This window comes from Lipophrys pholis, assembly GCF_963383615.2.
Source record: "Lipophrys pholis genome assembly, chromosome: 21".
NCBI classification, from domain to species: Eukaryota; Metazoa; Chordata; class Actinopteri; order Blenniiformes; family Blenniidae; genus Lipophrys; species Lipophrys pholis.
In genome coordinates, this window is record NC_137649.1 from 15725549 (window position 1) to 15738536 (window position 12988).

The 12988-nt window shown below is 43.9% G+C and overlaps 1 protein-coding gene across 1 annotated transcript; it reads right to left on the reverse strand.

Moving 5' to 3' along the window:
• Positions 1-2194: 2194 nt before the first annotated feature.
• Positions 2195-12718, reverse strand: dusp10 (dual specificity phosphatase 10). The gene is made up of 4 exons (XM_080490803.1): positions 12571-12718; positions 10613-11442; positions 6197-6565; positions 2195-4255 (listed from the first exon to the last, which is right to left on the reverse strand). Exons 2-4 carry the CDS (start codon positions 11394-11396, stop codon positions 3990-3992), a joined length of 1419 nt encoding a protein of 472 aa, XP_080346929.1. The 5' UTR covers positions 11397-11442; positions 12571-12718; the 3' UTR covers positions 2195-3989.
• Between the last annotated feature and the right edge of the window lie 270 nt (positions 12719-12988).

The following is a 12988-nucleotide window of genomic DNA, read 5'->3' on the forward strand; positions in this document are numbered from 1 at the left end:
TTGAATTGGATTGTATTCATGTGTAATCAACCTAAAATACTAGGAAGAATGACTGTTTTTCCATTTTCCACTCAGTGTTGCCAACTCCTCAGTGAAGTAGCTACCGGCTGTCTTAGAAATCACCAAAACTTCACATTGTCACACAGTTTGCATAACCGATCATGTGCACATAATTGAAATGGACGCTGCAGGAGAGTCGGAATAACTTTGTGGAAGAGACAAAAAAAAAAAAGAAGTGTGAAACTCTTTGTTTACGCCTATAAATCTGCCAGGATCAGCAAATCCAGCATGATGGGGGAGTGAAGATCTCCTGGTCTACAGACTGTTACACAAAGACCAGGTGGGAAATGAATGTTTTATCAAAACTGAGGCTATATATCAGTGTACCTTGAGGTGAATTATCACACGTCCATCACAACCAAAAATATAACCACTAATGTTGCGTGATATTCAAATTGAGTCACTCCAACCATCAGCAGCCCCGACTCACTGTGGCATTAAGCTAAATGTGTCCTCCATCTGTCCTGACTGGGGGGGTCGGGAGTCGGCGCAGCTGAAAATTTGACCAAACACGCTCTGAAACATTTGTCCCAACAAACTATATCAGACATATGGCGTGGTAACTGGTGAAGTAAAGCTGTAGCTTTCCCATCCCGTATCTAAGTTCCATCAGGACTGTGTTTCGGGGTTAATACGTTGATGTTTGCATCAATCACATGTGGAGTAGCAATGAAAGAGTGATATAGGAAGTACTCGATATTTTGGTATCACTAAAAGAGAAACTTTCATGGTTCACAAGCATGAGCAGGTTGATTCCGATCACAAACTTATGAACTATTAATTTTAGCAATTACAATCACATATTCAAGAATTCTCAAGTTTGTTAGAGTCTAACATTTAAGGTGTCAAACAACTACGATACGGGGGAGAAGCCATGATGTATTTAATTTTTCTAAGATTCAGAAAAAAAAATCATTAAATAGAATAACAAAGCATTTAAGTTGGCAACACTGTTTCCATTGTGTTCTAACTTTTTGAGATGCACCGTATGTTGAGAGGCACCAGTAGACACCAGCGACGACAACACCAAGTCAGAAAAAGTTCGCACACCAATATTCTTTTCTTTTTTTTTTTTAACCTTCTCAGTGAGTCACAGTTAAATCCGAGGCCGCAAACTTGCTTTTCATGCTCAAAATGTCTGCAGACACCTCATCGCACCGTTTTTTCGGATCAATGGAAACAACCTGTCACCAGTCAATTTTGCATAGCGTGGATTTTTTTTCACATGAGGGATTTTTCAAGCTTATTGTTTTGTGAATGTTGGTGTTGTAAAGCCGACTCGCCGACTGCATCGTGTTGGAAAACCTTGCACTCTCCTTCATGTTTAATGGCACACAGATGAGCCTTCCAAACATTTGGGTTCAGTTTAAAAGATATAATCGTTCACATTGAGCGTATTACAACACACATGTTGGTTTTCGGTGCTTTGACAGTGATATTTTTAGCCCTGTGCTTCGTTTTTATGCCTTTTACTTTCATGCAAACAATGGGGAGTTGAGCACAAACCCCAGAAGAATAAGAACATAAACAGATCTCGGACAATCATTTGTGAGGAAGATGCTCCAATCAATTATCTTGGGGGCTCACGCTGTATATTCTGTTCAAACATAGCGAGCCGTTTTGTGTTGGAAAACCTCGACAGCCCTTGAGTTTCTTTGGAAACAAAAAAGTAGATTGATGATGTGGGATTTTTTTTCCAGGCAAGAGCAATGGTTCTTTTTTCTTCACTCAAAAGGGACGGTTTAAACTTTTTGGACACTACATACAACAATAATATAAAAAAAAAAAAAAAAAAAAAAAAGAAGTGACAAGCTCAGTTTTTATGGCCAGGCACACAGTCTTCTCAAGAAGAGGTCTTAAACACTGTGTGCTCGAATTCTTCAGAGGTGGTTGAAAAAGGCTTGAAACGCATGCATCCCACCCAGGTAGTTTTAAAAGTTGAATATCTTCTATCATTAAAACAAACGTGACAATCAATTGTGTAAAAACCAACCGGGGAGAAGTAGAAAATGTAGAATCTGTGCACCGACGACGCAGAACTCTGCAGCTTAGACAAGAACACACAGACGAAGACGTAACTCGTGCAAGCAAGAGTGTGGGCTGTTTTTTTTTTGTTGTTGTTTTTTTTTTTTTTAAAACACCCTTCAAAAATATATACATGTATTTGTTGCAATATGGGTCAGAGGTGAGTATATTTAGACACAAGAGGAGCGTAAACCTCCTGGCTGCATATAGTCTGGACTACAGAACTGTTTTAGTCCCAAGTTGATTTACAATTCATGGTGGTGCTCAGTTTCTCCTACAAATGCCACCTCTTGATCTACGTTACATAACGAGCATTATTTTTTTTTATTGATTTTTTTTTTTTTTTTTTAGCATCTCTGAATGTAGTTTGGTGAACTTCTGCATATTGATTCATCTTTGAAAAAGTCAGATGTGCAACGTTACACAGAGGCAAAACCAGGAGCCGGGCGCTTTGTGTCTCGGAGCTGAAACTGGACCTCAGCGTGCTCTGCGTTCGTCTGCACGTGGTGGTGAACCGTGCGCAGGCTCAGTGGCGACACATGATTTAAGGCATTGATAGAGGCACTCGAGCAGCACGTGACAGCAGCGCTTGCCTACGCATGGCAGAAAGGAGCTCTCTCGGCCGGAGCCGAGCGTCAGCCTCGCTGAAGACTAGACCAAGGGTCGCACCGCTCCGCTTGTAAATCAGAAAGTGTACATTTTGTTTGAAGTCTGTACCTCTGCTACCTTAAGAAATGTCAAAATCATAGCTCGAAAAGAAATGAAGGGCAATGGCGAGAACATGAAACATTACAACGGAGCCGGCTCGTAGATGAACTGGAGCAAAAAAAAAAAACAAGAGATGAGACAAAAGCAGGCAGTGAAATTTCTCCGTTGTGTTTTACATTAAACATCACCAGTAGCCTCTGCCAACAGCCATGCTGAAAAATAAAGCTCTGATTGGCTGTCTGGTAATACGTATATTGCATAAAATAAATGCATATGTGGATATGGGAATGGCAAAATAACAAAAGATCAGACTGTAAATGTGTGGTTCAGTTGAGGGGAAAAAAACAAAAACAAAAACAAAAACTCGAAAGCTGCACTCATAAAATAAAAAATACTATTTCTGTCTCTTGTACACATCCACGCCAAATAACAACCGTATGCACCATAAATTTCAACGCATAGAACTGAACGACAGTAAATACATTAACATCAAAGTGGTACTTCAGCAAAGAGCTGGAAATGTTTTGTAATCATCACCGATATATACACATAAGACCGAGGTCTCAGTTGCATTCCACTCTGAAATTATTGCACAGTAAGCCACTGCGGGCTCGTCATGGTCATCCCCAATAAACCCCTGTATAAAAATAGAACAACAACATTAAACACACCAAACAAGTCTTCATCGTTTTGTTGTTTGTTTGTTTTTCCTCATTCTCTTATTGTTTTGTTTTTTCCGTCAGGCACTGCCGTGGCCAACCTTGCCTGCAAAGCATGAACTGTGTGCCACAGTGTGAGCTTTAAGAGTTTCTCTTGTCAGTAACTACCCCTTAAAGCACAGAGGATATCTCTTCCAAACCGATTTTCTTCTCCTTCGCGTGCGGCCTCCTCTGCGGCCACAAAATGGAAAGCCTCCCGCTGACCGCTCCCTCCCTCCCACCCTCTCTGACTCGTCTTCTCCTCCGGGACGTCAGCCAGGTCCAAACGGTAGGGATTTTTGGCATTTCTCTTCACCACGCTGACCCAGAGCTTTGGCACTCTGAAAGAGTCCCAGATGAGCGTGAGGGGATTCAAGAAGAACGCAGCAGCTCACGCTCACACCTCACACGCCTAAAAAAAAAAAAAAAAAAGAAGAAGAAGAAAACAACCGGCAGAGCAGCGAGGTCGAAGCACGAGCTTCGGGTCAAGCGGTTTGCCTACACGACGGTTTCCACACCAATCAGCTTTGGCGTGAGGATTCGTGGCGTTATTCCGTTGTTCAGGTCCTCCTCGAACTCCAACAGCTGGCCCATGAAGTTGAGGTTCGGGGAGATGATGGGCCGCCTGGTTTTGACGAACTTGTAGGCGTCCGTCATGGTCATCCAGGTGTGCTTCATCAGGTAAGCGATCACAATGGTGGCGGATCGAGACACGCCTGCCTGGCAGTGGATCAGAAGGCCCATACCTGCTTGGTGTGCTTCCTCTGCAGAGAGAGAGAGAGAGGGAGAGAGAGAGAGAAGGAAAAATAAACTAAACATGTAAACACAAAGCACAAAATAGTAAAGGCATTGTTTCCCCACGAGGAAGCTCAGTCATCACGCACGAGATCGTTTCAAAAGCTTCCTTTGTGGCAACGCGGCTATTCAGGGCTGATAGTTGACTGTCAGTACCCATTTATCTCCTACTTAACTGTGCCTGGTATCATGGCAGCCCTGCAAGCCTCCAGATCCAGTTCACACACACCAAACACTTCACTTTAAGATTTCCCCCCACATTTTTTTTTTTTTTTTAAATTCTTTCACATTTAACCCTTTTATTCCTATGACGCTACCTGGACTTGGAACGCGTTTGTTTCCCTTTAATAACTCCTGGAGTGTTTACGACATCAACAAAATTCAAAACCCACCAGCAAGAAGACAAATAAAGCTTCACAACTGACTTCTGAGGTACGACTGTGAAATAACTGACAAGGCACACCACAGATTTGTAACATGAGCTTCTCGGTAATCTCAGGAAAGCACGTGTTTTACAATTTTTATAACCATAATTCCAAGCTTGTCTTTTATCCTCGGATCCATTTCATGTTGCAGTTCCCTCCAGAAAAAACAATATCCAGAACATCGGCTTATGCAATATAGCAGTTGTGTTTGTACATTACGAAGTCCTGTTGTAGAAGAAATGGAGTTCATCGCTTCCGAGAAATTGCAGTCGTCTCCCCCAGTTCAGCCAGACATCAAACAACTCTGCATGTCTTCATGCAACAGTGATAATTCACCCAAGCAGACTTGTGTGACTGATCCACTTCAAACATAATTTCTTAATCAATGACATAAAAAAAAAAAAATCTACATTCCTTCTTTAAATTCACCATCAAACTGACTTCTGCTTGTATCTCAATGAGGTTCACACTGGAAGGTTTAACACATCCCTGTCTACCATTAGTCTTCAGGGAAAACTGCTGAAAATGAACGTATGAATGACAATCTGTCTCACAAATCCTGAATACCACCTTTAGTTATTCTCAAAATAAAAAGTGACGTTTCCCCTCCTTATAACATCAATTTCTGATTTTGCGTTTTAACCCATTATTGTGCGAGTGAGTCATTTTTGTTAGGTGTTTTTTTGTTAAAATACTAGATAAAAGAAGAATCGTTGTGCTAATTATTGTTTTTGTATTTTAATAGCATGTTTTGGCCTTTTCGCTTCAAAGGAATCTCCTATTATCAGTTACTTGTTGCATTCATGTAAATAAAACTGCTTGAACAGCTGCACCGTGCACACAAAACTACTAAAAATAAAAACCAATGAGTAGAGCAAAGCATGTTTACTTTAGTTTTTATTTGAAGACCTTGCGTCATAAGACATTCAGTAATGTATACAGAATGTAATCCTGAAGCTTTGCTTTACCCAATTCAAATACTACTGTACGGGAGATATTTCAGTAATATGTATATAATGTACATTCATACATTGAAACTACACTGTACACTGTAACTAATTTTATCTTAAAGCCTATTCCAAGAGATTTTTAAAACTAGAAATGGTCAAATCTGTTTAGTTTTGGTCAGTTTTTCACCCTTTTGCACGAGATCTGATTGTGTAAGGACCTTTTATGAAGTCTTTCATTCAGTGAGCCTTAAGTAAGTTTTTTAGAAATAGAAATAGTAAACAAACATGTCTAAATATGTCTAATGATATTAATTGTGCTTGTTACGGAGAGCGCACTAGTACTTTAGTCGTTGCTGCTCTCTGATATCATCTTCTTGTTTGGTAAAGGGTGTTTTTCTTCCACTTCCCACCTCTGTTCGCCTTAAACAATCTGTAAAAGTAAATATTAGTCTTTGGTTTAACTTGAGCCGCGGCAAGCTTTGTCACAAGACCGAAAGTTGAAGTAATAATGCAAACAAGGCATCGGTTCTCATACCAATGAATTCAAAGGCCTCCTCGAAGTACTGGCGCAGGTTCTGCTTGTTGCTGTCGGTCGCGGGCAGGCGCTTGTAGATGAAGAGGCCGGTGTCGTAGTGGTACAGCGGCAGGTGGGTGGTCACGTTCAGGATGTAGCCGATGTTCAGGCGCTGCAGCAGGTTGATGTCCTGGGCGTCGTGCTCGTTCCCCAGGTACAGGGAGGGCAGGATCGGCGTGAGCTCGGCGTTCTCGATGTCCGGGGTGGAGGGCAGAGCATGAGGTAGAGCCCCCGTCAAACCGGCGGCGGCACCGGCGTCCAGGCCCTCGCGAAGGTGCAGCGAGTGCTCACACAGGTTCTCGTGGGACTGCCTGAAGCAGCTAAGGCCTCCTGTGGAGGCAAACAGAAAAGGCTGCGCTCTGAGCTCAAGGCAAATATTGTGCTCCCGGTGTGTGTTTTTGCTTACTGGTTCTGAAATGAATCAAACTGTCAAAAACATTTATTTACCTCCATGTAATCGTGAACGCAAACGGGAACCTCTGCGGTCTTTAGTAGAGCGCGCCGCTAGCACTGTCTGGGTTAAAGGTTCAATTCCCACTGGAGCTTTTAATGCTAAAAATACATGTTCTCATGCCTCCGACGGCCACATGGCACACGTTACGACAAACCCAGCTTTGCATACGCATCTGGTAAAAGCCACGGACATCTGAAGAGAGCTCCGACGGCTTCAAAAACTACAGAAAGCTCACATGTGTTTTCTGCACAGTTACATTTGGTTACGATTTGAATATTAAATTAATATGACAAGACGGGCACAGTCTGCCGGCAATCCTTTTGTGTGGAGACGTATCCAAGTCCACTGCACAGACAGACAGATGAGCAGGGAAAAATGTTCAGCGCACTTGTCAGCCGGTTGTTTGCACTTCTCCAAATAACCAGTTTGCACCTGTTTGCACCAGTGACAGCATCAGCCAAAGTTTCCCCTTCAGCTCCAGTATCAGTTCATCTTTTGTTCACACTGCAGGAGCTGACTTCATGCCATGTGAGGTCACTGCACAGGCTCACCAACGCCCCTCGGAGGGCAGCAGGTGGGAATCTCCTGTCGTCTGTCAGACCACTATAAACATCAACATGGAATCCAACCTAAAGAGATTCACGTTCCAGCGGCCACGTGGTTAAATTCACAGTTTGATTGGCTGATAAAGGAGTCAGCCAGCAATTACAGGGGATTTCCACTGCAACTGATCCAAGGCGTTTTGCTTCTCCCACAAGCAGAGCAATGTTGACCATCGTATCGTTATATCCTAACAGCTTAAGAGCAGCATTTTGAAAAATTCATGACAGCTGATTTAATGATAATCTAATAACTCATTTAAAGCACAAATCGGCCTCGGATTGTTTCACATGAAGTATCCAGACCCCTCAGGTCCTCTAGGACAAGCTTCTCTGTTTCCAAAGGCCTAAAGAAGGTGAATTAAGTTTCAGTTATTATATTTCCCACCTGCCAAACAAACTTCCTGAATCTGGTCAAACGACCATCCAGTGAGCACTTTAGTTCTTAACGCTTCTTCATTTGTTTATCATTTTTGTCTCTTATTTACTGTCTTGCATTTCATTTTACAACCGTTTTAATTAATTCAACATCTTTGTAAAGCACTTTGGGTTCTCTTCTTTGTGAATGCTGCGATACATATAAACCTACAATGCTTCACAAATCGGTCATTTCTATGCCAATTTTGAAAACTTCATTAAATTTGAAAAGGCCATCTCACATTTTAAAATTTATTTAGGCTCCATGGGGAAAACTATTTATACCAAATCGGTCTGCATGATAATAATATTACCATGACAACATGATTTAGGATACAAACGCTACATCACATGATGTTAAAGGTGTTTCTGCTTGAAGAACTGTTCTTCCAAATAACGACTCTCTTTCTCTAAACTTCTTTAATTTGTTACTAAAGGAATATTTATGAATTCATTTTGCTTTGTTGCACTTTTCTTTCCTGTTTAATTCTGAATTTGCACAATATGGATGCCAGGAAACATCCAGTCAGTCTGTTGCAGCATGTACATTTTGCACATTGATATCACAATAATGATACATATATAGTGCAGTAATTATATATATCATCCGACTCCCCTCATATTATTCCACACACTCCTCTTCTGCTTTCATCTCACATTGTAGAGGACTTTATCTGAGTAATAATGACAGGAGAAGAAATATTTTGGCATGTCGTGAGCAGGATGCTTGAAAGGAGATCTGTGTTCTCGGCTGTGTAATGTTACGTAACCGGGATGCTGCATTCAAACCACCACAAACATATCTCCAACTCAATTGTGGAAAAGATTTCTCGTTACGTAATCAACGAGCGGACAGCGAACGTTGATGCTAACCCACTGGAACTTAGTCAATATCACTTTATATTTGTAGCTCAACATAAATTAGGTGAGCCCCCCCGCAAACAGAGGAGCAGCTAAACTAAACACGGCGAGAGCGGCGTACGCCGATATGGACTGAAAATGAAGCAGCATCTTCTGTTCCTTTTTTGTTTTGTTTTGTTTTGTTTTATTCTGGTCAAACGCGACACTTATCACAGTAAACTGAGAATAAACAGCCTCCAGGAGCAGCACATTGCCGATAGTGTGACCGTCTGTCGCCGCGTCTGACTGAAGTCACAGAGGAACACAAGAGAAGCGTCTCCATCACTTTTCAGAAGCCATTGGCTGGCTTCCTCTTCAGAAACTACCGCTTCTGCCCTGCGAGGCCTCTCCAACCACAGACGTGTTGTTTCAAGCACTTAAACCCTGAAACCTCCAACAGCGCTGCCATGTTGCTTACATGTGCCATGTTGTAAAACCGGTTCTTACTCTCAGCTTCGGCAAAATCCTGATGGACGAATCTGTGTTTGCAGCAGAGGAGAGTGTCACGTCAGCCATTTACTACACTGTGCCAGTGATGTATCTATGTGTGAGTAAATGATTCAACAGCATGTGTGCGATAGTCACTAATTTCTAGAGTTTTGCCACAGTAACGATGAATTAATCTGCATTACAATTAGAAAGGAATACAAGGAGGAATATTAGTAATGAGCACAGCGGTGTTTTGTAAAGTGTGGAATCAAGAGGATACTTTTTCCAAACATGATTTTCTTCTATTCATTTTGGAGAAAACATCCTAATAAAATAATAAATGTGGAGGCCTAAGGTGTTTTGTTACAGCACGTGTTTTTAGTGCTGAATCATAGAAACAAATAAAGGTTAAAACAACAGTTGCAGACTATACACAAAGAGCTACCGCCTCTCTAATTAAAACCTCCTAACTAGCACATAAGGATCACAGAAGCCATTCACAATTATAGTTGTTTTTTTAATGTAATAATTTTTCGGAAATCTGGCATTTAACCATAAATGACGCCTCAGTTTGATATTCAAATAAGTGTAATGATCATTTGGGGGTATTGAGGGAACCCAACATGAGAAAAGCTGGACCAGAGTTACACTTGAGGTACGTCGAAGTGTTGATGATTTTTGAAATGTCTCCTTACAGAGAGAAATGTGGGCTGCAATCAGAGAATTCTTTGATATTGATAGAAGTAGATAAAAGTTAGTCTGAGCCCTCAGCAGAGAGGGTGGGCATGCATTTTGCAAGACTGAAAGCAGTGGAGGGAAGGAAGTGTGAGACAGTCTGCCACAGAAGCGAGCTTGGATGCAGGATGAGAGTGAGGAGTGTGGTCCGAAGTGCACGAAGAAGAAGAAGAAGAAGAAGAAGAAGAAGAAGAAGAAGAAGAAGATCAGATCAAGCTGCTGTGATCTTTTGGCGAGACGGTGACTGAGAGGCAGTAAAACACTTTCAGCCCAGCCCCCAACGCAACAAACGGCTCCGGCTTCAAACACATAAACCAAAGATAGAAAACATGGCAGTGACCCAGAGACTGCTATCTCAACAGGCGGCCTTATTTACTAACAGCTGCTTCTCACTCCCTGCAAAATGCCTAACGTGTGTCATATAGAAAGCTGCTAAAGACAGGCTGCATATGCTTCTGCGTACGAGGGAAGCGCATAGATTAAAAGGTGCAAAGGCTGTTGTATGAGGTATGATAAACTGCTGTGAAGGTTCTGTAGGGAGCTGATTGGATTAGTAAACCCCAACTACTGTGCTGGTGGTCAATATCAGCTGACTAGAAGAGTTTCACAGTCTCCACACACAATCAGTCCAACACATCAGTTTCATATCAGTCTATATTGCCCCTAAGCTTCCACAGCTGCTAAATCAGACACCGCTTTCAGATGTCTGGAGTCGTTAGCCTCTCCGGAGTCACACTGAAGCCCATGAACTAACTTCTTCATAAAAGAAAAGCCGTGGTTCCATTTTCAGTCCTGCCGGAGCTTATGTCCCCCAAACTTTGATATGCCTGCTTAAAGCGTTACCTTTGAGGATGATGGGGTCCTTGCCTTCCCTCCTCAGTGAGTCCAGCACCACGTGTAGAGGCTGGGAGGACGTGAGCCGGTTGGGGTCCATGGTGCTCTCGTCGTAAACCACAATCTCTTTGGAGAAGATGCCCTTAAAAGAGTCCTTGCCCTCGCGACAGGAGATCAGGTCCAGCACAGTGATCTTGCCCTGCTGCAGCCGCCGCCGGCTGATCTTGTCGGCGCAGTTGATGTGCACGGCCCCCCGGATGTGGCTCTTGTTGTACTCCATGAAGGGCCGGCAGTCGATGATGACCGGCACCGGCCCCACGGGGTGACCCATGGGGCAGCAGGTCATCCGCTTGGCCAGCTCATTGGGGTGGATGATCCTCAGGGCGGACAGGGCTTTTGGGGTGCCCGGCGTGAGGCTGGGGGCGCTTAATGCTTCATGGTTGCTGACCATAGAGTTGGGGGGCCCAGCATAGCTGAGGTTGGGGCTGCTGGCGCTCACCTGGCTGTGGTTGAGGCTCTGGCTGTCCTTCTCATAGGTAGTCACAGAGCAGCAGCTGGCACTGCTGCATCCACACGACAACGAGCGCGTGGAGCCCTTGGATGAGGGCATATACGTCACAAGATTGGCCGTCGCCCGGATCTTCACCACGGTGGTGCTGATGACTGTCTTGCTGCTGCTACTGGTGGTGATGGAGTCCAGGTAGCTGGTGTCCAGGCGCAGTTGGAGTTCCTGAGGTCGGATCGGCCTTGGCAGCGCCACCACAATTCTGTCGTCAAGGGGAGATGGAGGCATGGGGAGGCCGAGGGCTGGACGTTTACGGAGAACTCAACGGGCCGCTCTGTGGAGACACAGGGAACAAGTTTTTTTTTTTTTTTTTTTACAATCAGCTTCCAGAAAAGAATCCTGCAAGACCAGGTTAAAGACTCGGAGTGAAACAAGCTCAGAGCACGCAGGCGGACCTCCTTGACAGTCAGACCAACTAGAAAATGACTTCTAAAGCCAAATATTAGTAGTGTCAACACCTGCAGGGCGACACCCAAGTTGGTGGGAAAATGTAGGTGTGACAGTCTGGCCACTAATAATAAGCAGTGAAATCACCAGAGAGTCTCCTGTAACTGAATCACTGGCAGAGTAATTAATATGAATCACCCTCCAGATACTGTACATGCCTGTGTGATGTTGAATTTTTCATCTCAACTCTGGTCTGTCTGCTCCAAAGCTTTTATAACGAGAGAAAAAGAGAGAGAGAGGGGTGGGGGGGAGAGGGGGGGGGGGGGGGCTGGAGGAAAAAAGATAAAATACTGCATCAACGCTACGCCGCAGTTTTGTCTCTCACCCGAATGGAAAGTCGGGGGGGTACAAAGAAGAAGAAAATAAAGAGGAAGAAAAGCGGGTGGCAAATCCTTTTGATCATAAGCCCCCCTCCCAGCATTTTGAAAGCATGTCATGCTGGCATATTATGTAAAGACACACGCCGAGCTGTGCCTGTCCCAGCCATTGCCGTCCTTTGAAAGCTCGGTGCAGGTTCAGCAGGAGCAGAAATCATTCATGGCCAGATTCATTGAAGAAACCGGCATGAGAACGTGCTGTGAATGTGATATGGCTTTCAGTGGGGAGACGATGAGCTGCAGACTGACTGAATAAAACCCAATTTCACACCACTGCTAATCACATTCTCCTCGCAATTAAATAAAAAATAAAAAATAAAAAATCAAATAGCGAGAAGGTTTATTCCAACAGGCAAGGGGCTGCAACTTTGTCGCAATGGTGAGATGAAGCAATAAGCGCACAATCAGGAGTGAAACGCGCCCTGGAAATTATGGAATAAGAATAATTGTTTAATAAAACACTCAAAATGGATGCAGCTATTTTGTATTCATTTTATAGCAATTATATAATCGCGTTAAAGCTCTAAGACTGTGCATTTTGACAACAACTTGTGCCACTAATGTCCAAACTTGCTTACCGGAGACTGTCGCGGATGGCCGAAGACGTATTTATGATCTCCACTGGCTGTCAGCGGCGCCTCCATTCAGTCCGTCCCCGGGTTGTGGATCGGCAACATTTTTTTGTACTTTTACCCTGCTCCCCAGAAATAATATTGAAGGAAGTCTGCCAGCCTACAGAACGAGCGCGGCGAGATTGACTCGCCTCTCAGCCAATGCGCGTGCTCATGAATATTTAACGCGCTGCCGTCCGTACAGTGAGGTCCGTCCCCTGCAGGGGGCGGGGCTTAGAGGGGGCGGCCCGCCGGGGGGAGGGGGTGGTGGAGGGAAACGGGGCAGCGGTTGTCGCTTGCACGGCCTCAAGTTACGAGCGCTGGGATGATGTCACTGGCAGCCAATCAAATGGCTCTCCAGGCTCCTCGAGGAGGAAGACGCGGT

Excerpts from the sequence above, each read along its gene's own strand:
- dusp10 (XM_080490803.1), bottom strand. The coding sequence starts at position 11,396 with ATGCCTCCATCTCCCCTTGACGACAGAATTGTGGTGGCGCTGCCAAGG. Across the intron at positions 6,566-10,612 it reads GGACCCCATCATCCTCAAAG|GAGGCCTTAGCTGCTTCAGG; the intron begins GTAACGCTTTAA and ends TTGCCTCCACAG. Across the intron at positions 4,256-6,196 it reads GGAGGCCTTTGAATTCATTG|AGGAAGCACACCAAGCAGGT; the intron begins GTATGAGAACCG and ends CTCTCTCTGCAG.